General features: G+C 51.7%; 12 protein-coding genes across 12 annotated transcripts; 6 read left to right on the top strand and 6 right to left on the bottom strand.

The window, feature by feature from the left end:
- Window positions 1-664: 664 nt before the first annotated feature.
- BO83DRAFT_70565 (glycoside hydrolase family 75 protein) lies at window positions 665-2,042 on the top strand. The gene is made up of 5 exons (XM_025537546.1): window positions 665-1,049; window positions 1,104-1,306; window positions 1,357-1,505; window positions 1,558-1,818; window positions 1,874-2,042. The coding sequence occupies exons 1-5, from the start codon at window positions 783-785 to the stop codon at window positions 2,032-2,034; spliced, it is 1,041 nt and encodes a 346-aa protein (XP_025386425.1). The 5' UTR covers window positions 665-782; the 3' UTR covers window positions 2,035-2,042.
- A 136-nt stretch (window positions 2,043-2,178) lies between these two features.
- On the bottom strand, window positions 2,179-4,241 carry BO83DRAFT_316399 (putative MFS transporter; the record flags this gene model as incomplete). Its single annotated transcript, XM_025527658.1, has 8 exons — window positions 2,179-2,428; window positions 2,494-2,594; window positions 2,714-2,806; window positions 2,867-3,128; window positions 3,197-3,435; window positions 3,492-3,554; window positions 3,606-3,703; window positions 3,755-4,241. 8 exons carry the CDS (start codon window positions 4,239-4,241, stop codon window positions 2,179-2,181), a joined length of 1,593 nt encoding a protein of 530 aa, XP_025386424.1.
- Window positions 4,242-4,640: 399 nt separating this feature from the next.
- Window positions 4,641-5,918, top strand: BO83DRAFT_390358 (Gfo/Idh/MocA family protein; the record flags this gene model as incomplete). The annotated part of the gene is made up of 1 exon (XM_025532854.1): window positions 4,641-5,918. The coding sequence occupies one exon, from the start codon at window positions 4,641-4,643 to the stop codon at window positions 5,916-5,918; it is 1,278 nt and encodes a 425-aa protein (XP_025386423.1).
- A 480-nt stretch (window positions 5,919-6,398) lies between these two features.
- Window positions 6,399-6,785, bottom strand: BO83DRAFT_390357 (uncharacterized protein; the record flags this gene model as incomplete). The annotated part of the gene is made up of 2 exons (XM_025532853.1): window positions 6,399-6,670; window positions 6,722-6,785. 2 exons carry the CDS (start codon window positions 6,783-6,785, stop codon window positions 6,399-6,401), a joined length of 336 nt encoding a protein of 111 aa, XP_025386422.1.
- A 922-nt stretch (window positions 6,786-7,707) lies between these two features.
- BO83DRAFT_438774 (oxidase ustYa family protein) lies at window positions 7,708-8,915 on the top strand (the record flags this gene model as incomplete). The annotated part of the gene is made up of 3 exons (XM_025536122.1): window positions 7,708-8,017; window positions 8,084-8,302; window positions 8,608-8,915. 3 exons carry the CDS (start codon window positions 7,708-7,710, stop codon window positions 8,913-8,915), a joined length of 837 nt encoding a protein of 278 aa, XP_025386421.1.
- Window positions 8,916-9,033: 118 nt separating this feature from the next.
- BO83DRAFT_438773 (FAD-binding oxidoreductase) lies at window positions 9,034-10,517 on the bottom strand (the record flags this gene model as incomplete). Its single annotated transcript, XM_025536121.1, has 2 exons — window positions 9,034-10,199; window positions 10,262-10,517. The coding sequence occupies 2 exons, from the start codon at window positions 10,515-10,517 to the stop codon at window positions 9,034-9,036; spliced, it is 1,422 nt and encodes a 473-aa protein (XP_025386420.1).
- A 373-nt stretch (window positions 10,518-10,890) lies between these two features.
- Window positions 10,891-13,111, bottom strand: BO83DRAFT_341303 (serine carboxypeptidase). The gene is made up of 3 exons (XM_025528617.1): window positions 12,731-13,111; window positions 12,136-12,680; window positions 10,891-12,077 (listed from the first exon to the last, which is right to left on the bottom strand). Exons 1-3 carry the CDS (start codon window positions 13,005-13,007, stop codon window positions 11,202-11,204), a joined length of 1,698 nt encoding a protein of 565 aa, XP_025386419.1. The 5' UTR covers window positions 13,008-13,111; the 3' UTR covers window positions 10,891-11,201.
- Window positions 13,112-13,540: 429 nt separating this feature from the next.
- Window positions 13,541-14,149, bottom strand: BO83DRAFT_275547 (NAD(P)-binding protein; the record flags this gene model as incomplete). The annotated part of the gene is made up of 1 exon (XM_025527072.1): window positions 13,541-14,149. A coding segment is annotated over one exon (609 nt), but the record flags the coding sequence as incomplete, so codon positions are not given.
- A 247-nt stretch (window positions 14,150-14,396) lies between these two features.
- BO83DRAFT_438770 (flavin monoamine oxidase family protein) lies at window positions 14,397-16,049 on the top strand (the record flags this gene model as incomplete). The annotated part of the gene is made up of 4 exons (XM_025536120.1): window positions 14,397-14,577; window positions 14,765-15,065; window positions 15,132-15,422; window positions 15,498-16,049. Exons 1-4 carry the CDS (start codon window positions 14,528-14,530, stop codon window positions 16,047-16,049), a joined length of 1,194 nt encoding a protein of 397 aa, XP_025386417.1. The 5' UTR covers window positions 14,397-14,527.
- Window positions 16,050-17,620: 1,571 nt separating this feature from the next.
- Window positions 17,621-20,566, top strand: BO83DRAFT_428664 (basic helix-loop-helix domain-containing protein; the record flags this gene model as incomplete). The annotated part of the gene is made up of 1 exon (XM_025535416.1): window positions 17,621-20,566. The coding sequence occupies one exon, from the start codon at window positions 17,621-17,623 to the stop codon at window positions 20,564-20,566; it is 2,946 nt and encodes a 981-aa protein (XP_025386416.1).
- A 1,919-nt stretch (window positions 20,567-22,485) lies between these two features.
- Window positions 22,486-25,023, top strand: BO83DRAFT_364237 (ferric reductase family protein). The gene is made up of 6 exons (XM_025529605.1): window positions 22,486-23,402; window positions 23,452-23,516; window positions 23,576-23,761; window positions 23,848-24,256; window positions 24,304-24,465; window positions 24,521-25,023. Exons 1-6 carry the CDS (start codon window positions 22,784-22,786, stop codon window positions 24,910-24,912), a joined length of 1,833 nt encoding a protein of 610 aa, XP_025386415.1. The 5' UTR covers window positions 22,486-22,783; the 3' UTR covers window positions 24,913-25,023.
- Window positions 25,024-25,083: 60 nt separating this feature from the next.
- BO83DRAFT_400242 (D-mandelate dehydrogenase-like dehydrogenase) lies at window positions 25,084-26,243 on the bottom strand (the record flags this gene model as incomplete). Its single annotated transcript, XM_025533384.1, has 2 exons — window positions 25,084-25,814; window positions 25,931-26,243. The coding sequence occupies 2 exons, from the start codon at window positions 26,241-26,243 to the stop codon at window positions 25,084-25,086; spliced, it is 1,044 nt and encodes a 347-aa protein (XP_025386414.1).
- Between the last annotated feature and the right edge of the window lie 242 nt (window positions 26,244-26,485).

Here is a 26,485-nt window from a genome sequence, read left to right as displayed (position 1 = left end):
TCTCACTATCAAACCACCCCATCTCTATATTTAACCTCAACAACGGTCACCGGCGATCCTATGGTGATCCTCCACCTTCAAAATCCCCATTGTATGACATACAAAATATATGGAAAGGGTTTCCGACTCTATATCAGAACCTCGCCTGTGGCCGCCCCCAAGGCCCCCAGGTCGTATTCCTATTCCTTCCCGGATTCCCGCGGGCTGAACGGGCTGAAACGCTTCTTCAACCCTCGTACTCTGGATCGCTAAACACCCTTCAGGGTCTTCTGTAGTCATTAGTGCTTCGTTTTGACTTTGGTCCCTGCAGGGTATATGGTCGGGGTCTAATAGTGCAGGAGAAACCGTCGCAGGTCAACGTGGATAGCATCATCTGCTCAGCGTGGCAATCACCACCTGTCCTGTGAATAACCCGTTTCTAACTGTAGAAACATCACTCATCGAACGTGAAACCGAGAAATCAAAAGAGAAATAAGAAGATTTCTCAACAGCTCTCAACGCGCTGCTCAACATTAACCCCCCGCTGATGACACAGTGACGAGACATCGGATCTCTCTCGACAAGCTCGCTCCGACTCGACTTGGGGGCCAAGCTCCACCAGACTCAACTCTCTCGACAACAAGTGAATGGATATGACGTGAAGCGAGACCATCTACCTCGACGATGGAGATATAAATTGCCTGCTTGCCTCGACCATTGCTATCATCGCCATCATCTTCCCTCTCATCGCTCCTTATCTACCTGGTTTGCTTCTATAATCACCTACCACTCACCTTCTCATCATGGCATTCAAAACCACCGCCGGTCTTGCACTCCTCGCTCTCGCGGGCTCCGTCAAAGCCCAGTCCGTGGATGGCTCCAAGTACAACAGCCCAACTAACGGTCCCCCGGCCAGCTACTTTGCCGCGGCCACGACCCTGCCTGTCGCGGCCTTGCAATCCGCTGCAGCCAAGGCGAGTTCTGTGCCGTCCAAGGCTACCTATCCTGTCAATACGGATAAGAATTCTCCCAAGTCGACTATTCATAGCGATTGGGTCAAGTTCAACCAAGTATGTTGCAACCTCCCTCAAATGGTGGCAGAACCCTCGCTAATGAGACTACAGGGTGCCGCACTCAGCTGGGTAGCAGACATGGATGTCGACTGTGATGGCATAGACTACAAGTGCAAGGGCAACGGGGATGGCCTACCCGAGACCAACTGGGGAGCACTGGCAGCTTATGAAGTACCCTGGATTGTCATCCCAGACCAGTTCCTCACGGCCAACGAGGACTTGCTTCCGGGTAACAACGTTGCCGCAGTGATCTGGTGAGTCTGCCCTTCACCTTCTGAACCATCATGCTGACTGCCCTCTTTAGCAACGGCAAAATGTACTACGGCATCCTGGGTGACTCCAACGGCGACGACCCGGAGGTAACCGGCGAAGCCTCGTGGCTCATGGCCCGCACCTGCTTCCCAGACGACGATCTCAACGGAGCCGAGGGACACGCCGAAGCAGACGTGACCTGTAAGCACAACTTCAAATCAATCCAAATCCAGCTCTTCTAAAACAAGAACAGACATCGTCTTCACCGGCGACGACGCCGTCCTCCCCAGCAGTGCCCTGGACAAAAACTACATCACCAACTTCAGCACCCTGCGCTCAATGGGCGACAAGCTGGTCGGAGCTCTCGCATCTAACTTGGGTCTCTCTAAGTCAGGCTCGGGCTCTAGCGCCAGCGCCAGTGTCCCCTCCCAGACCACATTGGCGACGAGCGCCGCCAGCACACCGAGTCCTTCGGGCTCCACGGCCACCTGTTCCTGGGAGGGACACTGCGAAGGTACGTGGACCCTCCGGTCGATACGAATACAATGGCTCATATTGATTTTATGCAGGCGCTATTTGTTCTACTGAGGATGACTGCTCGGATGATTTGGTCTGTGATAGTGGGAAGTGCAGCTCTGCTGATGATGAGGAGGAGAATGACGAGGATGAGGATGATGTGGATGACGATGATGACGATGATGAGGACGACGACGACGAAGACGACGAGTGATCAACAGCTATCTACATCATAATGGAGATACTAACCATCCCAACCCAAAACTCCTAACCCTCATTTTACCAAACCATATATTTAATAAATTACTTAAAATCGGAACAATCTTCCAAACAATCCCACCCAAGAAAACTCCCCTATTTAATAAACAAAAATAAAATCCTCGTTCTTCAAGTCCGTCGTATCCGAAAATCCCTTATCACCATCCACCTCCCCCCTCTCCCCCGTCACATTGACATTAACACCCACATCCTCCACCTCCACCACCTTCCCCTGCTCCACCGCCTTCTTTCTAGACATGGACTCATCCACAATCCGAGCCGACTTGCCCAATTCCGTTCTCCGTCTTGCATGTTTCCGATTGAGGTAGATGAGGTATAGATTAACGAGACTGCCGGAGTCAGTTAGACCTTCACCACTTCACAGACAAAAGAAGAGAGGGAGTCTGGTACGTACATAGCAAAAACAGCTACCAGCACAAACAGGATAAGATTCGATATAAGGCCCGGTCGATATAGCGGTGCTTGGGAGGTGGAGTAGAGTTGGGGGCCGATGACCTATTTCATTAATTGCGTTTAGCTATGAACATTACTCTAGGATAGATTATAATTATATAAGGGGGTAGAGGAAGGGAAGGGGGGGGGGCTACATTTCCCGCACACATCCCAATCAACACCACAGCCGACGTACATTTCCTCTTCGTATCGCCGGCTGTGTTTTGCGCTTCCCAGGCGTACACGAGGGGCGTTATGGCCGCGAGGCAGGAGACCTTGTACATACATCATCAGTATACCACATCTTCTTCCCTGACGAATGGAACGGTCCTAACCAAGTAATACCCAAACAAAAGCACGCCCTTCTGCTCCCTCGGCACAACAACCATCAACAACGTCCCAATGGCAGAAATCCCCGCAAACAGGGCAATCACGAGCCCCTTCCTCTGGAACCTTGCAGCCAGCCATCCTCCGCCTAAAATGGCGATGACTTGAATCACGCCAAAAGGGATGTTGAACAGGATGGTTTCGAACGATCCGTAGCCGAAGGATTTGATGATCAAGTTGCCGAATGTGCTGATGCCGCCGCTGGGTATTCTGCATGCTGTTTAGTTATAATGGTGTGGAATAGGGGAGGTGGGGAGGTTGGGAGGGGGTTTACGCACGAGATAGTCACGATGAGAAAAAACCACAGCCACGTCTTCACATCGTATGCTGTCTCCCAGACGTGATCCCATCGCCACTCCCGCGAGATGATGCCCATTTGGTTAGCCCGGAGACGTTCCACGGCGATGACTTTTTCGCGTTCGGAGAGGAATTTGGCTTCCATTGGGGAGTCGGGCATGAAGAGGAGGACTAGAGTTGAGTAGGCGACGGTGAGGAGGCCGCAGAACATGAAGATTATCTGTGGTTTTGAGGGTTAGTAATGGGAATGTTGTGGGGATAGGTGGGGAGAAGTACTTGGTAGGAGTAGAGGCTGTCGCTGTGGATGTGGCCGAGTCCGTAGGTGAATAGACTACCGACCTGGGGGATTAGTTAGGATGGTTTGTATAGGATGATAGTAGGGAGAATTACTATAAAGGTGACCCCGTTCATCGCGTTCCATATCGCTGTCCGGAGGGTCTGCTCGCCTCGACGCCACCACATTTGTGTGACGGCCACACATGAGGGTGCTGTTTCATTAGTTCATCGTATCGAAGTATATGGGTTAATATAGAACACACCGATCATAGCTTCAAATGTCCCCAAGGTGAGCCGCAGCCCTAGTAGACTGGGAAAGTCCGTGCACGCTGCCATGATGGCCAGCGAGCTTCCCCATAACAGCACGGCCGTTCCAATGACTTTGCCGGTAGGAGCTTTCACAAGTAACAAGGCTGCAAGTGGCTGCACGACTAGCTGGGCAAGGTACAGAATAGACCCCAGCCATGAGTACTGCTGGCCGTGTAGATGCGCATCCTCGACGAGGCCAAAGATGGACACATAAGACAGCGTCGACTTGTCCAGCTGTTGGAAGAAGTATGCTCCCAACAGGAGAGGGAGGATACGAAGATCAATGCGTCTAAGGACGTGCTTCTCTTCTTCTGGGCTGAATGTCCGCTCTTCCTCTTTGACAGTGGCTAGAAAGTCCGCTGCCTTTTCTCTTTTTGTGCCATGGGCCGGAGTGTCCACGGCGGTGATGGCATCGTGGGATTCCTCTGCATGGGTAGCCATCGTGAATACCTGCTTGCAGATACCAGAATAGATACTCGGTGACTAGTACTTGATTTATATCCTTCAGCCAGGATGAACCGGCTAAAATGACTGCAATTCCATCAATCACAGCCAGATCAGATAACTACCGAGGCTATCTCACCATCAATCTCGTCGGCTGATCTAACATGTTACCCCAGATTCTCCAACCCCAGTCTCCCCGCATTTCGGCCTGTTTCCGGTTGATGGAAAAACTCTGGCAATCAAGCTGCGTGGGGGGGAGTGGGATGTCCGTGCGAGATGCCAGATCTGCGCTTCGGGTGAGTGTTTCCCGACAACATATAAACCAGCTACGATCATCCCCCTCATGAATATGATCATGAAGTTCATGAGACATTGTCACTTCATACCAACGGCACAATGAAGAAATACGCCCTCATCGGCACTGGCGGCCGTGCCATGTTCTTTTACACGGCCATCGTGCGCGACTTCCCCAGCACCGCCCAGCTCGTCGCTTTCTGCGACACCAACTCCACTCGTCTGGCATACGCCAACTCGCAGATCCAATCGCTAGGTCACGCTGCGATTCCGACGTACAATGCACGGGACTTTGACCGAATGATCGAAGAGACTCGTCCGGACGTGGTGATCGTCACCACTATCGACCGCACCCATCACCAGTACATCGTCCGTGCGTTGGAACTGGGCTGTAACGTCATCACGGAAAAGCCCATGACCATAGATGCGCCACGTTGTCGACAGATCTTCGACGCCGTGAATCGCACTCAGCGCCAGGTGCGAGTGACATTCAACTACCGGTATGCGCCGCATAACACGCGCATCGCGGAGCTGCTAGCCAGCGGGGCAATTGGCGAGATCAATGCCGTGCATTTCGAATGGGTGCTCAACACCTCCCATGGAGCGGACTACTTTCGTCGCTGGCATCGCGATAAGAGAAATACTGGGGGTCTGCTAGTGCATAAGTCCACGCACCATTTTGACCTGGTGAATTTCTGGCTCCGCACTCGACCTGAGACTGTCGTTGCGATGGGGGATCTGCGCTTCTACGGGAAGGAGAATGCTGAGCGACGCGGCGAAACGAGGTTCTACTCTCGCTCTCGCGGGAGTGAAGTGGCTCGGGACGATCCATTTGCTCTGGACCTGGAAGGTAATGAGAAGTTGAAAGGGATGTACGCGGATGCAGAGTGGGAAGACGGGTATTATCGTGATCAGAGCGTGTTCGGGGATGGCATCAGCATTGAGGATACGATGGGTGTGATGGTCCGGTATGAGTCCGGGGCTGTGATGACGTATAGTCTCACGGCGTATGCGCCTTGGGAGGGCTTCCGAGTGAACTTTACTGGGAGTAAAGGTCGGCTGGAGGTGGAGGTCGTGGAGCAGTCGTATGTTAACTCCGGGGGTGAGCAGGGTTTGGAGGGCGCTCTTGAACGACAAAGTATTTTTCTAAGGCCTTTGTTTGAAAAGCCGGTGGAGATTGAGGTGCCGACGGGTCAGGGAGGGCATGGGGGTGGAGATCCCCAGCTGCTGAAGGATTTGTTTGGTACCCCCGATGCGGATCCTCTGGGTAGGGCTGCGACGCATGTTGATGGGGCGTGGTCGATTGCTACGGGGATTGCGGCTAATGAGTCTATGCGGAAGGGGGAGGTGGTGAGGGTGAGGGATTTGATGCCGTTGTGAGTTGCTGTTCGGTTGGTTTAAGAGGTAGAATAGAATGCATAATGGACCTGTGATATGATAGGAAGATTTGTAGACGGATGATAGCTATGACAGATTTTTGTTGAGGTGCAGCTGAGAGGTCACGAGTACATCTTTTACATAGCGGAACTGTCTACCTCAAGCACAAACTTAAAGAGAGGTGACGTATAAGGGTCTCATTCGATTTGACTTGTGAGCGGAATGCCCATACTGCCAAGGGTGCTCTTTTCAATACTTGATGAACGCATTGGAAGCTATGGTAGAGGTATTTTCTTGGAGTATTGTATCACAGCTACTGTAAGAGGTGTCATTGAGCTACAAACAGCTGAGATAGAGTATTTCCATAATTGGAGCGCTTCAAACTCAGCCCGTCTCCCAAACCTAGCGTCAACGGATTAATTTGCATTGATTCTCTCCTCCCCCGAATAACATGCCAAAGATTGCGCAAAGACGAATGCAGACTCAGTAATTGTAGAGGTCACCATCAAGCTCAGCAGTGCCACGCTTGTAATTATACAAGTCTCCATCAAGTTCAGCCTTGCTGCGTTTGTAGTTGTAGAGATCCCCATCGAGTTCAGCGTTGTCCCGCTTATACCCGCCCCGTTTGTAGTTGTAAAGATCGCCATCAAGCCCTGCTTTGTCACGCCTGTAGTTGTAAAGGTCCCCGTCGAGCTCACTAGTACCTCGTTTGTAGTTGTACAAGTCACCGTCTATCTCGTTGGTAGATTCCACGGCTGAGAATGTCAATACAGAATTTTTTTTCATGGGACTGGTGAGCTACTTACCAGGTAAGGCCGCAGCCATACCAATGGCGAGGCATAAGGATAGTATAACCTTGGGGGTATGCATCGTGATGGCTTGGAATATTTTTCGTCTAGATTCAAGATGTATGCTCTTTTGCTCGTAGCAGAGTGTGGTTGATGTGGTTGGTCTAGTGGATCGAGTATCTGTGGGAATTGTGCAGCTTTTATATGGATCAACATAGCCGGCTATTTGCACGGCATGTCAGAATACTGCCTCGGGGTCGGTCATATGAGCATAGAGTGTGGTGAGTAACCGAACGTCGTCATCTTTTTTTCTGAAAGATGCATGACTACGGTGTGCAGGACATGGAAGTTACGTTGCTGCGTGGATGGACGGTGATAGTATTGTTGTGGCAACATTCGCTCTATTTGCGTCTTTCCCCTTCCCAACCGAGGATAGAACATGAGGCATACTTTGCTGAACCGACTGGCGAACCGACTGGCAAGGCAATAATTGCCCTGCTGTGACCCCAAAAATTCCAGGAATCAAGTGTAGCTATGTGACACTGTGCTGCTTGACATCGATAGTTTAGCGGGGATACATGCATCCTCGACTACATGGTGAAGCTTCACCCCATGACAACTGACATGTCGTTAGTCTAAGCATCTAGGGAATATCTGCACATCATCTAAGCAGGTGCAGAAAGATTCCTCGCGCGGGGTAGCCGACCATACATGAAGCTCCATATGTTCTGAACGGTGTGCCCTCAGACTCGCAGCAGCGATTCGAGTAGTACAAGCTCCCCGCTCGCCCCATGCCTACATCATGATCCTGCGGGGAAATCAGTCGTGATAGCTATGTTTCATCATTACTCTATCTATGGAAACAGGCAATTATGGGTTCTTCACCAACATATCGACTTGAAATTATCCCGACTTCCCCTTTTGTAGATGATCACTCCATTCCCCACGTCCTCATTTCTATCTATGCCCCCAGCAACCCTTCCACTCCCTCCCCCTAAAGAAAAATGTCCCTGGCAAGGCTCAGCACAATGTACATGGCTCTCAGAAGAGACAGAACCGACAGCACCTCCTCCTCCTCCGAGAGACTGCCATTATCAGACAGTTCAGAAGACTATCGCGATGAGTCCTTCAAAGACCACTTCGCCGAAGGCCACCATTACATGAACCATCAACGCCAATCCCCCATTCGATGGAGCAGTCTATGCTTCCACCTCATCCTAGCCCTGATCTACGGCGCAGCATTTCTAGCAGCAACGTACCGATCCATAAGCAACATCAACCATCAAGACAGTAAACCTGCGCATCTTATCGCATGTAAGCCCCATCTCTCCCACCAATCTCAACCCCAACTAGAAATCCACTAAACAGAAAGCACACTAGCCCCATTATGGGAAGCCATAGAACTCGAGCGCAAAACCATCAACGCCTCAATTGAAAGCGAGAATCCATTCAAGGGTGCTCCGTCTGAAGAAGTAGACCACACATGGCACCAGCTATTCATCAACTCCAATATCCGAGTTGCTGCTGAAGACCTGGAGAAGATAAATCGCACGTCCGTCCCGATAAACGATGAGAAGGGGGGGGATTATGCCATTCCGGGTATGTCAAAAAACCCCCCCACATGCGTAGCTCTAATCCATAGATGGCCGCCCTGACAGTAATAGATGTATATCACCAGCTGCACTGCCTGGTAAGACCCCTTCCCTACCACTTTCATTCATTCTATACATAGCACAGCTGATAATAATAATAATAACTACCAGAAATTTCTCCGCCAAGTAGTCTACCACAGCTACTACCACATCGGGAAACCCACTACCCCGCTTCACATCGGTACATCTCCTCCCCCTCCTTCCGATTTCAAACCCTTAATTGATATTGTAACTAATACAGCTGGACAAAAGAACACTGCATCGACAACCTCCGCCAAAACATCATGTGCAAAGCCGACGTCTCTCTCCTAACCTTCACATGGGATCCCACAGATCGCGCCCCGAAACCCAACTTTGTCGTCGAGCACGAATGCGCTAACTGGGATAAGGTGGATAAATGGGCCGAGGAACATCGATTCGATATCTTCGATGAATCTACCCTGATTCATCCAACGCTGGGCCCTTCGTTCCCCGAAGAGGAGTATAAGGCTACGGGGAGGATTCCCGGACATCCGGACTTTCATCCGAATGGGTTTCATGGGGATCATGGGGGGTCATAGTAATGGGGTATGATGGGGAAAGGGGGGGAATGTGCAGTCTTATGTAGTGAGATATTTACTGTGCATGGCACATGATTCCGATTATTATTTTGGGTATATACATTTATGTCCAAAGGTATTAAGCAGGAATAACCCCCTGCGGATGATGAAACGTATTCTTAGGATCCAACTCCTCCTTCAACTCCTGTAACCGGGGCAGATTCGTTCGCCAATACTTCTGCGGCGCATCCTCCATCCTCGGGTCCGGACAGCCCAGATACGCGTGTCCCACGCTCTCTGGCACCGCGCGCGCTAGCACATCATACAGTCCATCGGTGAACTCGTACGTCGTCTCGGATATAGGGCCTAGGGGATTGACCATGAAGAGCTGGACCCAGAAGAGCACGTCTCTATGCGCGTACGCGGTTGCGTCTTCAGCGACGTCGTTGATGGCTCCACCTTCCAGACTGAGAGTGACGAGCCAGACTGGCGTGCCGGTGGTGTGGTTGGCGATGTATTCGAAGAATTCGTCGATTCCGGCAGATGGAATCAACGTGTCTTGTCTGAATCCTAGGGACTTGGCGTAGAACCATGTCGGGGTGTTGCCGACCAGCTTGAGGATGGTATCTTCCAGCGCGTGTCCGACCATGCCGAGCCAGTCGGTCAGAACGAGGATGTTGCCTGGGTTCTTAGGTGCGAAGTGGTCTTCTAGTCCTAAGGCGTCGTACTGTTCCTTGGACCCGAAGAACAATCCCTCGAGAATAATGTCCCCGTCGAAAATGACCATGTTGTTGTAGAACTGACGGGTGAGGTTCTTCGCCGAGATGAACGACTGCCAGTCCTTGACGAATTGGGCTTTCTCGGCAGTGCTGCCCAAGTTGAAGGTATACGAGTACTGGACCGCGAGACCTGGGGCCGGCTCAGTGCGGACTTTGAACTCGGTCACGATGCCAAAGTCGGCTGCGGCGCCTTTGACAGCGAAGAATACGTCCTGGTTCTGGGTATTCGAGGCCCGGACGATGCTCGAGTTGGCCAGCACCACTTCAACTTCCTCGACATGGTCCAGGGCAAGACCCCATTGGCGTGCGGTAGGGCCGAGTCCTCCGATGGTGAAATGTCCGCCTGTTTTGATGGTTGGGCAAACGCCGTGCGCCATGGCTCGTTTCCCGTTGTTGTAAAGTTCGATGTCAACGTCGTTGAGGGTCGTGCCCGGTCCGATGACTGCTTCGTATGTCTGGTCGTCCATGGAGAATTGGTTGAAGTGTTTCATGTCGACTACTACCGCTCCGTCTGTTCCGCCGAGGCCTGTGTCGAGTATTTGTTAGTGGGAGATGGCCTAGGGGGCTATTTGGCTGAGGGTATGCTACCATAGTTCCCAAAGCTGTGGCCTCCACTGCGTGCCTGCACTTTGTAGTCATAGTCTGAGGCGCACTTGACTATGCCGGCGATTTGTTCTGCTGTCTCCGGGTACGTGATGGCGGCCGGAGTAACCGGGAGATTGAGGTTGTATTCGTGGACATCGGCGGTCCAAAGAAGCTGGTTTGGGAAAACCGCAAGGGCTGAATCGCCTCCGAGAGCAGATATCAGGCAATCACGCCCTGCTATACTGGTTGTGTTGCCCATATTGGGAGAGACTGGTCTTGAACAGGGGAATCAATCGACTAACAGTTCGACGGAGAAAATCAAGGCTGCCATGCTCCTTTTGTTGTGCCGGGAGGTGCCGGCCTGGAGTGGGGTGAAGATTCCATGCCTTGCCAGATGAGATGCACTATTGATCGATGGATACGAACTTCCTTGGTTTGGGTGCAATGTTGAGTCAAAACAGCGATCTCGGCCTCCACTGCCTGTTCGTTGCGCGCCGATCATGCCTCAAACTAATGCAACTTTGATCGGGTCCCCACCAAACCCCCGCCAGACCCAATTTTGTCTGGTTCTACCCCTGAATTTCTACCTTGTTCATTCAGCTAAGACCTATGGCTCGGAAGAAGCTTGAGATGGGACCCATGGCTTGAGAGATTTCTAACTTTGCTCCTCACAATATTTTCACCCGGTTTGTCACCAGCGAGTCATGTTGTGTTCTTTACAGTTGATTCCTTATGGTTGCGATTGAACAGAAACTCTCCGTCACTACAGTAATTCACCGGCAGTAGATGGCCTGATCATAAATAGCATTCATGGCTCGTAAGATGTTTGCATCGAAAGAAAAGCGTTAATATCTGTAGCTTCCGCTTTGGCGGCACAGCTAGACATGATCGTTAAATCGCGCTGAACAATGGACTTCAACGCACAGTTGCAAGTACTTCAGATCTACATCTGAAACCTCAAAGCCGGTCCCATCCGCTTCAGCTTCCGGCTCACTGGGTTCGGAGCATTAGTGGTCGTGTTGTACGTCGCCAGTGAGTCCAGCACCTCCCACTGAATCGTGCTGTTGCCCTCGCGGTAGGTACTCTTGAGTGTGCCCACCGTCTGCAGACTCGGCGTCACGGGAATCTTCCCTGTTGCCACATCCTTGCCGCCAATGACGCGCTCAAACATCTCCAGCGCAAGCAAGGGCTGGTAGAAGGGAACTTCATGGCCACTCTCATACACCCGCACAAAAGCAAACTGCCCTGCCTGGCGCACCTGGCCGTGCGTCACTCCATCCGAGGTGACAATGTTGGTGTAACCCGCACTGCTGAAGTTGGCAGCCTTGACCTGCAGTGACACGGCTTCCCCGCCCAGCCAGTTGCAGTTGAAGTCGGCATCCCCGGCATACATGACTACCGTGACGCCCTGCTTGAGCAGCTTGCCCACATCCTGGATGGTATTCATGAGTCGCCCGTCGTCACCGGTGGACGAAAAGGCGAGTCCGACAGCGTTGTTGCTCTCTGTGTAGTTGATGTATGCACCGATGGCGGCCTGCACGGACGCCTTGTTCAAGTAGTCGACGTAGAACTCGTAAGGGAACGGGTCCGGGGTGAGTTCGCGGAAATCGTACTCATCCCGACCGGAGTAGATGTCGTAGATCTCCTCGACCTCGTTGGCGCAAAAGTCGTCGGCAGTGCTGCAGACCTCGTCAATGCCTCGGGCGGCGCAGTCGTAAAGCTGGTCGAGGCAGTTTCCGGGGCCGTAGAGGTTGTTGTACATCAGCGAGCTGATGGACTTGTTGAATGGCAGGTAGTCGTAGGTGTTACCCGGATATACCTGTAGATAGATTAGCGTCGAAGCAGTAGAGACCACGGATCAATATCGGGTAGTGTACCGTAAAATTGTAGTAGGCTTGGTATTGAATGATCGGATCATACCAGCCATTGCCGATCATCACACTGCCCAGTTGGATCTTCTTGGCTCCCGGCTGGAGATGAGCATTCTGCTCCTCGATGTACTCGTTGAAGACGGGTCCGTAGTGGCCGCCATAACTTTCCGTGGTGAAGTGGAAGGTCTCGCGCGAGTACTGGGGAAATGCGCCCATGAAACCCTGCAGGGCGCGGTAGAAGTTGGGGGCAGCGTTGTCGGTGGAGTTGGCCGTAAGGCTCACGTTCGGGTAGGCGTAGGTGCCACAGGACATGTCTGCTGCATAGTCGGGGCAGACAGGGGAGGGCAGGGCAATGACATTGTCCGTAGAGGAATCCACGTAGCCGGGGACCGGAATGCTGTAGGAGAAGCCAGTCTGCACGGGCTGGTCAATGTAGAGCATGTTGCTGGCGTTGTTCCAAGAGTACGGGTTGTTGTAGACGGAGCCATTGGCATCAATGCCGCAGGGGCCGTTCTCTTGGAACAACCCGATCATAGAGGAGGAACCAGGACCTAGGAATAGTTAGCAATTGGGACGAAATGATGACCGGGGTGAGACATGCCTCCATTGATCCAGACGGTCAAGGGAGCCTCGGTAGGATCTTGATTGCGCGCCTCGAAGAACCAGAAGAAGATGTGCTCGTGCTCGGCGACATCGAGATAACCAGAAAAACTCTTGACGCTGGGATCGGTCTCGCAAATGCCGGTGGGGACCTGTTTATAGCGGACGGGGATGTCGAGATAACCCTTGGTGGGAATGAGATCCGTGGGTGGAGACACAAACTGGGCCCTGGAGACGGGCAAAGCAGCCACCAAGGCAGCAGCCCAGAGAGTGTACATGTCGGACAGCAGAGATCAAAGATGGGGAAGGAAACTCTCAAAGTGGTAATATTCAGAGCATGCTCTTCACCCTTTTATCAAGAAAGCTTGCTATCTCTTATCGGAAAAGAGAGAAGTGTGGAGTAACAATGCTTAGGTGACTGGGGAGATAAGTACCAAGTTGAGCAGACGCGTGACCTGCCGATCGCTGGCAAAGCCGACGGAGTCCGAGTCACCGTTAGCAACAAAAACACCAATCTACATTCTACCGTCTTCGATATTATTATCATGACTCCACATTTCTTCTTCGTTCGAGCTTAGCTTTTATGCTAACGGAAATATCTTCTTCACACTAACTTATCCACTCTTGACTCCTCGTAATCAGCAGAATCACTCCATGTCATGAGCCATTCCGTGCTGGAACCAATCATTTCACTGGCAGAGAGTAGGATATTTATCATGTTATGTAGAAAATGCATGTTCTGTTCTGCTATCCCTTATGGCATTCATGACTTCAGCTGTCCAAGCTCCGCCATTGAGCATCTTGGCCCCTCAATCAGCACCTTGATTGAGCCACTACTCGGATCCGACGCCGTCTGAAACACCTTGGAAGCGTCTTCAAAGGCATAGACATGCGTGACCATCGCATCCAAATCAATCATTCCGCTGGACATCACCCGGATGGCGCGGGGCCACATGTTGACATAGCGCTGCTGGAACTGCAGGTCGATCTCGCGCTCGCTCAGTCGCATGAATGGAAACTCAAGCTTATCCTTGCCCAAGCCAACCACAAACAGCTTGCCCCCAAACTTGACACTCTGAATAGCATGAGCGATGCAACTTTCGACTCCCGTGCATTCTAGGGTGACCACGGGCTCGCGATCCTCCCCACCTATCAGCTGCACCACCCGAGCTGCAAATTCCTTGTCCGTCTCCTCCGGCCGAACCTGCAGTGTTTGAGCAGCAGGCACGTATTGTTGTGCAAACTGCAGACGCGCCGGGCTGACATCGCTAATCACAATGGGATAAGCCCCGGCAGCGCGGCAGCATTGCAGCACCACCAACCCAATCAACCCTGCGCCACAAATCAACACCGGATCTCCAATCTTGACCCCCGAACGAGCCACTGCGGTGAATGCGACACTCAGTGGCTCCAGCAAGGCCATTCCGGATCATCGTTGACGGAGATGCTGCAGTTCGCATGATTTACTCTGTCAGGCAATGTGCAGCGGTACAACTTTGGTCCGAATCTCTTCTGTACAAGGGCAAGACCCTGATCATTATAGGGTGAGGCTATCGAAAGACCCCGACAGCATCTATGCCCTTAGAAAGGCCACAATAGCCATACTGTTATGATCTGATAACTACCAGTACTGGTATCAGAGATCAATCATCAATCATCCTTCTCCACTGATGGAAGTGGGGAAAGTTCAGAGATAACGGAAGCCGCGGAGACCGATGTCATCCTTTTACTTTGAATAAAGTCAACTCACCTGCTGTTGGCACTTCGCCCACAATTAATATCATTCACTTCAGTCAAAATGCAAAAATCACAAGAAGGATTCACCTGGACTGCAAAAGGTGACTTTCAGTATGGTAGGTAGTATCTTAACTCGACAGAGTCGTTGTAATTACTCGGCTAAGCATACAGTGAAGGATTAACCACTGCGGCTGTTGTCCCATCCACCCCACCGTCAGGCCTCTCTCCTAGATATGATGTGATTGTTATCGGTGCGGGATTTGCCGGTCTTACTGCTGCCCTGTGACTTTGCTTTTAGAGGCAAAAGCGTGCTCCTCGTTGAAGCTCGAGATCGCATTGGCGGTCGTTGTTGGACTGCAGAGGCGGGAGACGATACCAAGGTGGAGCTTGGTGGCACATGGGTGCACTGGCAACAACCACATGTATTTAGCGAGCTGCAACGATATGACCTCGCTAATTTTCAGGAAACTGTAGCGTTTCCTGAGAACGGTGAGTTCGTGGTCAAGGAATCGCGGTCTCACCCTGCTAGAGTGCAGAATTCTGCTGAAGGACAAGTCATGATGGAACGACTAGAAGGACTGATGGAGAAGTTCTTTGATGTTGATGGGCAAGGCGGGCGCAGTGTAATCCGATTTCCGTTAAGTACAGCTTCGAGTGTCGAATAGAATCCGGACTACCTCGAACTGGATAAACTCAGCCTAGCGGATCGTATTGCGCAGCTCGATAGTTGCAGCCAGGAGGAAAGGTCAATGCTTAGCGCGCATACCGCTTCTTTCTATGGCGTCTCGCCGGAAAAGGTTTCCTTTGCCGAAGTGCTTCATACCCATGCATTATGCAACTTTGATCCTGCCATGATGGATATAGCCATCATGAAATACAAGATTGCACGAGGCACCACGGCCTTCGCGCGCGCAATCCTTGATGACTACAAGAGAGCCCGGATCTTTGGTTCTCCTGTGACATCGATCACTCAGACAGGTGGAGAATTCCCCGATTATCCTGTTACTGTCACCCTGAAAGATGGAAATTAGTTTGTGTCCAAATTCGTCATCCCGACAATCCCCATCAACGTGATCTCATCCATCACCTTCGATCCCCCTCTATCTACACTCCAAAGGGAAGTTTTCTCCACCGGCGTTACCCCGGCAAAGTCAGATAAGCTCCTGGTATGCACATCATCCGATCTTAGAAACGGCTTCAATGTCACCTGTGAGGGAGGCGATATGCCCTATACAAGCGGCTTTGCAGATGGAAAGCACGGCAACCATACCCTCCTCACTTTGCTTGCCCATCCAGGGAACAATCTGGACCGCTCAGAGGAGAACATCCGTCTGATGGAGACTCTTCGACCCACGGGCATACAGGTTGACTCGGCATGTGGCCATCTCTGGTCCGAGGATTCATATGCTGGCGGCGTCACGCCGGTTCGGGGACCTGAATTCTTGCAAAAGTATCATGATGCGATAAGGAGGCCACACGGACAGGTGCATCTCTGTGGGTCAGATTTTGCGGATGGCGGGCGGGGGTTTATCTCAGGTGTCTTCGAAGACGCCTATCGAGTCACTAGAGACATATTGCGATAGAACTCAAATATGGTGGTTAGTATGTATTTTAGAATTGTAATTGTAGCATCGAACCTCGTCTTGGAGCCTCCGGGGCATGCTCTCATTTATGGGTTCTCAGTGATAGATTCAATTCATCCAAGCAGAGACCCACCACTGCAACGTGTGTTGGTATATATACAGTTGACAAACAGTCATCGACTAAGGCAGACAAGCGGTCCCGTAGACAGGAAGGTAATGAGGTCACCATAGTCAAAATGGTAAAAGGCTAACAATTAAGCTTAATTCTCTCAGGTGGAGGAGATACTAGAAATGAATGCAGAGGTATAGTAGCTGTATGCACCTCTTGCATTCAGCTGCATCGCTATAGATACGAGCAGAGTATCTTACTGTACCCGAGGACATGGAGAGTTGAGTAAGTGGGACCCCGAGGTATGTTATTTTTAGTAGTTTCGCGACATCATTGGCTGAAAATGTAGGCGGAAGGTACTAATACACCATCTAACCATACGTACCATACATACTTATCAGCTCCTATGACTGAATTGCACTCATTGCAGGCACCGGCTTCACCCACGTGATGGTAATAATACCGAAACATCAGCTCCATCTGGTGCCACTTTCCAGGACTGGCTCGGTTTGCCGGAAGCGCCGTGACCCGCGATCATACGACGCCCACCACCGAATCTTGGCCGAGGATCACCGCCCGCCTTCGCCTTCAGGCAGCGCAATTGGAGATGGAGTTCAGTTCAGTTCAATTCACTTGTCCACAGTCCCATGCCTCGCCTTTCCTATCTCGGTCGCTTGTGATTTGGACTGGCTGGCCACCTACTCTCCCTCGGACCCTTTCTCCCTCTGCTACATCATCATCTTTGAATCATTTGCCGTCGTGGAACAGCATTGAGGGGGTATCTTTGCAAAGTACATTGCGCGCCCCCCCCTCTCTCGGTTTAGCCTCTTTAGCATACATAGCAAGAAGTCAAAATCTGCTCCGCCGGGACGGAGAGCCACTGATCCAGTCACTGGCCGCGCCCTCAACCGCCCAACGGTTCGATAAGATCTAAAACGTACCTTGCCTGCCCTGCCCTGCCACGGTCGTCTCCGGAAGCCACCACAATCCTGTCAGCTTCAAACCTTCTCTCTCTCTTCCTACTACCTGCATCGCCTGGACAGATCATCAACCAGGCTGTATTATTGCAACCAACCCAGTTTCCCATCATCCACCTATCCACAATTACCCTCAATTACTGCTCGTCTGATTGTCCCTGAGTCAGACTCCACTGTTCATAAATCTAGTCTCGCTAGCGCGTCTGGTTGGGGTGGGTGATACCCTCGCCGGTGACTTCAACCCGCAACTAGCCGCATCGCTTCTCGACCTTTCTTTCCCCTCAGGTATGCCTGCCTCTTCATACAACAGTCACCATTACAACTACTTTGTTCGATCAATGCTGTCTTGCTCATGTCCGTCTCCTTGTCACTAACCTATCACTAAACGCTAGCCGGAATCCACCTCCGTACTACCTGCCGCAGGGCACTGACGCTATCGATTGCGGTCCCGGCCTTGGCCGCTGGACGGAATGGCACTGCCCACCATGGGGAGCGACTTTCAGCTGTTCTCTCCTCTCCAGGTCTCGGACAGAAGAGACTCACAGGCCGACTCTACGGCCTTCGCCCAGTCTACAACGGAAGATTCGAGCCAGGATTGGACGCAGTGGATGAGATGGGACGACAAGGGCTTCGCCGATGGGGCAAAGGACGTCTCCCAATCCCCTTTTGATACGACCTTCACCTCACCCAATGCGTCAATTGGCCACACAGATCTCTTTCAGAAGTCCGAATTCTCTCCCGACATCAACCTGGACTGTACCAATATTCCTTTCGATTCCTTACTCGACCAGAATTACGGTGGCGTGTGCCAATCGAAGATCGGATCCATTGGTACCGACCTCCAGTCAGCGCTTTCCGCTACGTCGGGCTCCCCGCTTTCCTCGGAAGGAACTGCTCGCAAACGCAAGTCGGGCAGTGATGATGATGGATCAACCGTGAGTGGAGTGATCCCGACCGGTAAGAAGATGCCGGCCAAAAAGCGAGCGCACAACGTCATCGAGAAACGGTATCGAGCCAACCTCAATGAGAAGATTGCCGAGTTGAGGGATAGTGTACCTAGTCTCCGAGCGTCCAAGAATGCATCGGGTAGTCTAATGGATGACGACGACGAAGGGGTCACTCCCGCCAACAAGTTGAACAAGGCCTCTATCCTTTCAAAAGCCACCGAGTATATTCGTCACCTGGAGATCCGGAACAAGCGACTTGAGGATGAGAACATGGCCTTGAAGAACCGACTTCGTCAAGCGGAAAAGGCCGTTGATCAGTCACTGACCTCCGCAGCATCCGTCTCCTCACCCAGCAACTACACCGTTTCCACAGAGTCTGGCGCGAGCTCATCCCCCAGTGTGTTCTCGCATGTCGAGGATAGTCCTAGTGACCACTCGCCGACCTCTCTATATCCCCCCGAAGGATTGCTGAAGGTACCCGATGCCTTCAAACGCATGCGAGAGGAATCCACTGCCAAAGATAACGCGTTTTCCCAATCATACATCCAATACCCCAGCAGCAACAACAATGTCTCATCCCCATGTGGTGGTCGTACCAGGCGCTCATATTACCCCAACAAGTACATGCTTGGTGCCCTTGCTGGTTTGATGATCGTCGAGGGTATGGGCAGCGAAAAGAAAACGGAGTCAACCGCCAAGGGGCTGCTGGCAATGCCGATGAACCTGTTCGGAAACCTGCAAGCTAGCCTTCAGAGCCCCACCGCAGCATATTGGCTTGTAATGGCTCGAAACTTTTGGTACTCGTGGCATGCACGAGCCATCTCGCATTTTCTTATTCTCGCCACCCTTGTCGTCGGCAGTGCCTTCATTGTCTTCGTTTACCTCTTCAACGCGACTCCTGGTGAACAGTCCTCTTCGCTGAAGACTTCGTCACCGTCTGATACATCGTCGAATTTCCGACGTCAGGCCTGGCTGACAAGCATACAGCGAGTCGGGGTCCCGCGCCACCGCTTTTTCCACGAGTGGTACGTTGTGACCTCGCGCTGCTTTGAGTACGTCCTGCGGTGTCTCCTGGGTTGGAATCTGTATTCTTCGATTACTGGGGTTACCGAGGAAGACGAAAAGGGACGAGTCAAGACCTGGGATATTGCAATTGACGCACAATTGGCTGGTGGCGACGCTGAAATCAGCAAGAGTCGTCTAGTCCTTACCATCTTTGCGGCAGGTACCCTGCCTAGGAGTCCAATGAGAATGATGCTCAAAGCTCTCCATTGCCGTATCCTGCTTTGGAGAGTTGGGGACCGCGGCTCTTGGAGCTTCGACTTGTCCAATGATGTCGCTCGTTCATTGGCAAGGTATCAATGGGACCTCGCTCGGACCATGCACAAGGCTATGCCGAAAGATCATCCTGATGCCCTACCTAGCCACCTAGCCGCGTTGTTGCAACTGGACTGCGACGAAGTCATGATTGACAGCATCGTGCAAAGAGCGGCAAACCTCACTTGGAATCGTCCCACTCAAGAAGGCACTGATGATGACCAGGCTCTGCTGGATGTGGTGGAAGAAGACCCTGCCATTCAATCTTCCCTGGATGCCCTCGCAGCTTGGTGGTCTAGCCATCTCTTGCAACGGGCCCTGCTCAGATACTTCGAAGCTAGCTCTGGTGGTCCTGACGCAAAGAAGAGTCGCGATCTATTCAAGGCGAAGATCAAACTGGCCCTGGACGTCGCTCCTCAGCCTTCCGCCGCCCATACTCGAGCGTTGGTGATGAAGGCAGTATTCTTCGAGCAAGACCGCGCTGCGAATATCGGAACTGTCCTCGCCTCGTTGCCGAAAGATAAAGGGAAGAGCAAACAGAACCAAGCATCCAACTTCCTTGACTCATCTCTTCCTGTGTCCGTGCGGGAAGAGATTGCGATCTCGGTTCGCTGTGCAATGATTGCGGCTATATTTACGGCTAGGACTACAGGCGACACTTCTCTACCGGCATCCTTCACTATCCAACGAGCTGTCACATGGTTCAATCAGTTGCCGCTTGACCCGGTGGAGCTGACGCTTCTCGGGTTCGCGTCTGTGTACCATCTGCTCCATGTCCTAGCCTCTGACACCGACTATCTGTCGTCCTCCGAGTCCTCTTCGCCATCTTCTCCCGCCTCGCGCAGTTCCACCCCGTCGTCTTCGCTTTCCTCTGATGAAGAGGAGAATGACAAGCCACGTCTGTCGCAGAAGCCCGAGATTTTGCCGCAATCCATTCCGAACTTGGGTCGTGTGGCATCTGAACTCATGTACTGGGCGCGGAATGCATACAATCCTGCCTTTTACGGTTTCACTTCTCAGCTTGTCAAGGTCATTGAAACCGAATGCACCTCATTATGCCATAATGCCGGAGTCGACGTGACCGACTACTCTTGCATTCAGGAGGAGAAGATCAAGTCGAAACAACTGAAAGACAAAAAGAAGAAAAAGTACCCAAGAAGGTCATGAGCACTCGTCGTTTAGACGAATCAAAATAGACAAGAAAACAAAGACAGATTCTTCGATTTTGGTGCTTCTGGTCTCGATGACAGTGACTGCCGCCTGGAGCCCAGCAGTTCCATAATCTCGTGACAAATTCCCCCACCCGGATACAAACTTTCAAAGATATCACGGTTACGTTCCCATTAATGATATGACTAAGTCAGAATCGTCTTCCTTTTACGTGTATTTTTTTTTTCACCTTGCTTTACTTTAAAGGCGATTGATTTACTGTTGTGTGTGACGGGGCCGCGCAACCGTTGATTTGCGCCCTACCCCATTTCTTGTTGCTCGGTCAAAGGCGTTACTGGATTGTGACACTGGTCTGTTCAATTATCCTCCCTCAGCTTCCGGAATGGAACGGAAATAGATGTTTGAGACCTTTCATCCTCATCTGTCTGTAATTCTTAATAATGTTTTGTCGATAATCGTATCGAATGGTGGCCCCGGGGCTGAAATCTTTCCTTAAGTGCATATTTGGATTCCAGTTATCATTCATGTATGCATGCGTACCCATGACTGGAGATGGTGCCTGTCTCAGTTGCGTCGCGGTTCCTGTAGCGGATGTCTCATGTTGTCGGGTTTCTCCTGGGCCATGTCTCAGGCCCGTTACTTACCCCTGGCTATGTCTCAGGGTCGACCAGGATCAATTTTGCTTTCGGCCAAAACTTTCAGCATGCGGAATAGACTTTGACAGTCCCCCGACCACGCGGCGTGCACCCCTGGTCCCGTGCCTGATCCAGCCTTGTAAGCACATTAAGCTTGCGGGCATTAAGCTAGCAAAACTTTCACTGTCAAGGTTCAGACAAGACAGTGCCGATATGCCAGAGATGCATTTCACGACTGCACTGCGCCACGTCTTCACCTCATTACGTCGCATGTTGCCTGAAAGTGGTCGAGAGCCAGATGTTGGATGTAATTCATGGCAGGTGACAGTTGACCTGGCTAGAACAAAAATTCTCATGGCATGGTGGAAAATATGGTGGCATTGGAATGGTCGATCGGGGCCTCGACAAGCCTCAGTGATGAGCTAATCAGGTACTTTCGGCGGAAGCCCTGAGTGAGTGAGACAGTCCCAAGCTTGCGCCGTTGCAACCGGCCCAGGTCGAGCTTCAATGCCTGATGGTTATCGGTCGGGATGCAACCATTATCTCGGGTTCCCCAGGCATTCAAGCGATCATAGATTCCCGTCCCTCCTTGTCAATCGTGCTCTCCATGGGGATCCAGCCAGTCCATGACGTCAGTCCTATTGACTGCGTCCATATGGGAAGGATGGAATTTTTGAACATGTCTCTGTCAAGCATGGCCAGCCACTCAACATGCAGATGTGTTTTAGATGCATTCGACAAGAGACTCCCTGTTGGTTGCGCGAGTAACGTATTCCTGGATACCCTACTCAGTGCATTAATTGAGCTGCTCAGCTCCTCTCATTTTCGGCGGGCAGCCAACACCACCCAGGCCAGAAGCTTACATCACCACCAAGTCATGTATTTGTAAACCAGTTAGAAAGACGGGCGAATGCAACAATCTTCTCTCCACAGGACGATGGTTGGAGACTATTCGGATCTGTGGACGCTGCAGCTACATCCACCTTCTTTCCGTTTCCGGCGATGCCATTCCATTGCACGGCAGACCAGCAATTTATTGGCCACACGCTGAAGAAAGCTTAACGGGAGCCAAATTTGAAAGACCCGCTTTTCCTTGGCCATTATACTCGAGATCGAAGCTTGCCATGCTAGCTAGAGGAGCTCTTGTGCCTGTTTCCCACTAAGATAGACAACTTCCAGGCACGCTTCCGCGGACCCTCCAGCCCCCACTCTTCTAGGTTGCAATCGTCTGATACATGTGGAAGCTGAGGTGTAGTGTCTGGATGCGCCAAAATCCTGAGAGCACGACACACTGGAGATCTGCCGGCCCAATTCAAGATGGCCTCTGAAGCCCTGATCCGGTTACATGACGGCATCGAAGAGATACTCGGGAGTCGCTTCGGGACGCCACGATCGGAACCATATGTATAGTAGCCCGACTTGTCGTATATGTAGCTGGGGAATACCCTGTTGGTGTGACTTGGTTTCTTCCATTCCCACTTTCTGGAAACCTGCGCCTCCGTTGACCCGACATAGATCTCAACACTGAACCTAGCCCGACACTTTTCACCGACGCAGGTAGCCTCAAGGCAAAGACATCATGGGGGTAGATCATCTACAGCCCGGGGAGGCCCGACAGATAGACTACCATCCACCGATGAATGTAGCGTTGGCCACGCCTATGTTCATTCTCGCTGGAGCATTGTTCGTTCTGTTTGTTGGCCGTACGCTAATACGACTTTACCATCGCCGGCGTTTACGCGAAATTCTACGAACCGATAAACAGGGTCGATTTAAACGAAGGAGCACCATCTCGACCATCCTATACAAGCATGTATTCCATGCGCCAATCCTCTCCATACGCCATAGTCGCTACTTGAAACTCGGTAACAACATCCATATGGGCATCCTTCCGCTGCGATTTGAAGCAGCTCTGCTAGCCGTCTACATAGCAATCAACATTGTCTTCTTCTTTGTCATGGTTGACTGGTGGAAAGATTGGGACGAAGTGATCTTCGAGTTTCAATATTCGGCAGGTAGTATGGCGGTGTTGAACCTGCCCGGGCTGGTTTTGGCAGCAGGCCGCAATAACCCTTTGGTACCTCTTCTGGGCATCAAGTTCGATTGCTTCAATCTCATGCACCGTTGGGTTGGACGGACCATCATCTTCTCAGCGCTTGTCCATTTGATTGCTGCTGTTAGGATGAAAGTGTTCGAAGGTGAGTATGCTTGTGCGACTGGGCGAAGAGAAAAACTGACGGTCGACAGAGGGCGGCTTGGCCGCGGCCACACTTCTCATCTGGAATACGAAGTTCTTCATCTGCGGCTTGGTTGTATGTTTTATCGTTGCAATAGGCTTGAGGCCGATCGCTGATAAATCCGATGAATGTAGGCCATCTTTGCGTTCACAACGATTCTATTCCAGTCCTTGTCGCCAGTCAGACATGCATTCTATGAAGCATTCCTTCACTCCCATATCGCTTTGGCCATTATGGCATTCGTGGGATTATGGTACCACCTGGAAGGCATGTCGCATCAATATGCCATGCTGGTCACAGTGGTCCTCTGGGGCTTCGATGTAAGCATTATGTCCCTTTAGAGGGATGAGAGACAGTCCATTCCACGTGTGTCAAATTTTCATCGAGTATGGCTAATAGTATGCAGAGAGCAACCCGACTGGCATGGGTTATCTGGCGCAATATTGGCACGCGGTGCTCCAAGGCTACCGTGGAGATGCTCCCTGGCGATGTGGCGCGCGTGAATGTTACCATGGCACGGCCATGGAGGTTCAAAGCTGGCCAATATGCGTACCTGTATATGCCATCAGTGGGTTTGTGGACTTCCCATCCATTCTCGGTAGCCTGGACATCGAAAGACGGAACAAGTGTGATTGATAAGGATGCCACCAACTCCTCCAACGACTCCCTCGATCGTGCAGTAGGAGGGTCGCAGGAGACGACGGTATCTTTTCTGGTCAAAGGACGCGATGGACTCACTAGTAAGCTCGTACGAAAGGCGGGCAACTCGCCCGAGCGGACATTCAATGCGTTCACCCTTGCAGAAGGGCCATACGGTAAGCCTGCCCATAACATAGCTCAGACAGTATCTGACAAAGAACAGGGGGCCTGGAGTCGCTTGATTCATATGGATCGGTGCTTCTGGTCGCGGGCGGCATTGGTATCACGCACCCAATCGCCTACCTCCTCGAGATCGTGAACGGTTTCGCATCCCGATCGACCGCTGTCCGACGAGTGACCCTCGTCTGGGTCGTCCGCAGCTTAGGTGAGTCGACCAGCAGGACTTTGTTCAAGCAGCCCATAGCTTACCCCCTTGTTAGACCACTTGTCCTGGATTCAGCCCTGGATGGTATCCCTATTCAGCCACCCAGCCCTGCAAGGGCCGAACGTGCCAAAACAGGAATCATACTTTGAATTCCCCGAGCTCGCCCTGTCCATCCAGATCTACCTCAGCACTCGCGACAGTAGCCCCGAAGATTTCTCCCCGGAGTCGCCATGGGCCATTTCCGCCCCGACAGGAGTGGCGATAAGTATCAACACCGGCAGGCCATCCTTCCGGGACACTCTGGATGTCGAGATGGCGCACCAGGTCGGCGCAATGGCTGTGAGTGTTTGCGGACCCGGCGAGATGGGCGACGATGTGCGTCAGGTAGTGAGGGCGAAGCAAGGGAACAAGAAGGTGGATTTTTATGAGGAGACATTTTCATGGTAGTTTACTTTACTTTAACTGACTTTTGTGTGTTTTTGCTTACCCTTCACCAAGTCTGATACTTCAAAATATTCCGGTTTCTTTTTTTTTCTTAAAAAAAACTACTTACTGTACCCGAGACTTGATACACATAATATATTCCATCCCCATCCATACAAACCCTAACCCCGGCCATCACAACTTACTCCCCCTAATCAAATGCGCATTAACCGGCGTCAACGCCTTCCCCCTAACCAAAAACCCCTCAATATTCTCCATCGCCAACCTCTCAAACCCAACATGCGTATCCACCGTGCCCCCCGCATTATGACTCATCATCATAACCTTCGAATTGCCCGCCAACCTCGGATGCACAAACGGTTCATGAGCATGAACATCCATACCCACCCCACTCAACCTCCCACTCTCAACCGCCTCCACCAACGCCTCCTCATCCACCAACCCACCCCTAGCCACATTCACAAACCGACTCCCCTGCTTCATCTTCCCAAACATCTCCCGATCCATCAACACCCTCCCCGCAAACGGCGTCGCCACAACCACACAATCCACCCGTCCCAACATCTCCTCTAGACTGCCCACGTACTCTGCCCCGACTTCTGCCTCAACCCGCTGCTCCTTCCGGATAATATCATGGTAGAGAATCTTCATCCCAAACGCAGCGTGCACCTTCCTTGCAATTGTATACCCGATTTGTCCCAGCCCGATGATGCCCAGGACTTGCGTGCTGGGGTTCCGTGCCGTTAGGGGTGAATTCGTATGTGCGTCGAGGAATTGTGTCGAGTTGATGCTGTGCGCTGCGGAATGGGACCAGCGGAGGTTGCGGAATACGCTCAGGATGAGGAGGAGGGCCATGTCCGCGACGGATTCGGAGGATGCCGCTGCGCCGTTGCAGTAGAGGATTCCTATACACCATTAACAAATTTTTCTTATTAGTATATCTTCTTGGTAGAAAAAGGAAAAGGGTGGAGGGAGGGAGGGAGGGAGTCGATGGATGGATGGATGAATGGGTGGGAACTACCATATCTAGCAAACACATCTACATCCACCCAATCGTAGCCTGCACCCGCTGAAGCAACAATCTTAACCGATGAGGGCAGCAACGAGATCAGTTCCTCGTCCCAGCGACCCATTTCGCCGCCGGTGTTCCAGAACGGCCGGAAGATGGCGTCGAAGTCGCCCCAGCGGCGCTCTTTTAGGGCTTGTTTGAAGGCATCCCGGGAGCGTTCTTCGGTGCTGGGGCGGATGATTTCGAATTGTGAGGCGAAGCGGGCGTAGATGTCGTGGTTGTATTTGATGGGGTCGCCGATGTGGAGGACTCTGGGTTTGGACATGGTGAAATTATATGGAGTATGAGGTGGGTATATGGAGAAAAAGAGAGATTGTGAGGATACAGGTGAGTTGAAGTGGTTTATTCAGGGCTACTTCTATACTGGCGGTATGTATATACTGGATACCTTCCCAAAACGGAAACTCAATATCCGTCAATTGCCGTCGGGGCAAAGCCCGATGCAGAAATCCGAGAATTGAATACCCGACTATTCTATTCCTGCAATGCAACCAACCCCCGCATCTT

This window comes from Aspergillus eucalypticola (genome assembly GCF_003184535.1).
Source record: "Aspergillus eucalypticola CBS 122712 chromosome Unknown BO83scaffold_18, whole genome shotgun sequence".
Lineage (NCBI taxonomy): Eukaryota > Fungi > Ascomycota > Eurotiomycetes > Eurotiales > Aspergillaceae > Aspergillus > Aspergillus eucalypticola.
This window is presented reverse-complemented; position numbering and strand designations above follow the sequence as displayed.

Bases quoted from the DNA above. Each gene is read 5' to 3' on its own strand.
- BO83DRAFT_70565 (XM_025537546.1), top strand. From the start codon at position 783: ATGGCATTCAAAACCACCGCCGGTCTTGCACTCCTCGCTCTCGCGGGC. The intron at 1,050-1,103 runs GTATGTTGCAAC...ATGAGACTACAG, and splicing joins ATTGGGTCAAGTTCAACCAA to GGTGCCGCACTCAGCTGGGT. The intron at 1,506-1,557 runs GTAAGCACAACT...AAACAAGAACAG, and splicing joins CGCCGAAGCAGACGTGACCT to ACATCGTCTTCACCGGCGAC.
- BO83DRAFT_341303 (XM_025528617.1), bottom strand. From the start codon at position 13,007: ATGTACACTCTCTGGGCTGCTGCCTTGGTGGCTGCTTTGCCCGTCTCC. The intron at 12,681-12,730 runs GCATGTCTCACC...AACTATTCCTAG, and splicing joins GACCGTCTGGATCAATGGAG to GTCCTGGTTCCTCCTCTATG. The intron at 12,078-12,135 runs GTACACTACCCG...ATCTATCTACAG, and splicing joins AAGCCTACTACAATTTTACG to GTATATCCGGGTAACACCTA.
- BO83DRAFT_364237 (XM_025529605.1), top strand. From the start codon at position 22,784: ATGGGGGTAGATCATCTACAGCCCGGGGAGGCCCGACAGATAGACTAC. The intron at 23,517-23,575 runs GTATGTTTTATC...CGATGAATGTAG, and splicing joins TCTTCATCTGCGGCTTGGTT to GCCATCTTTGCGTTCACAAC. The intron at 24,257-24,303 runs GTAAGCCTGCCC...GACAAAGAACAG, and splicing joins CCTTGCAGAAGGGCCATACG to GGGGCCTGGAGTCGCTTGAT.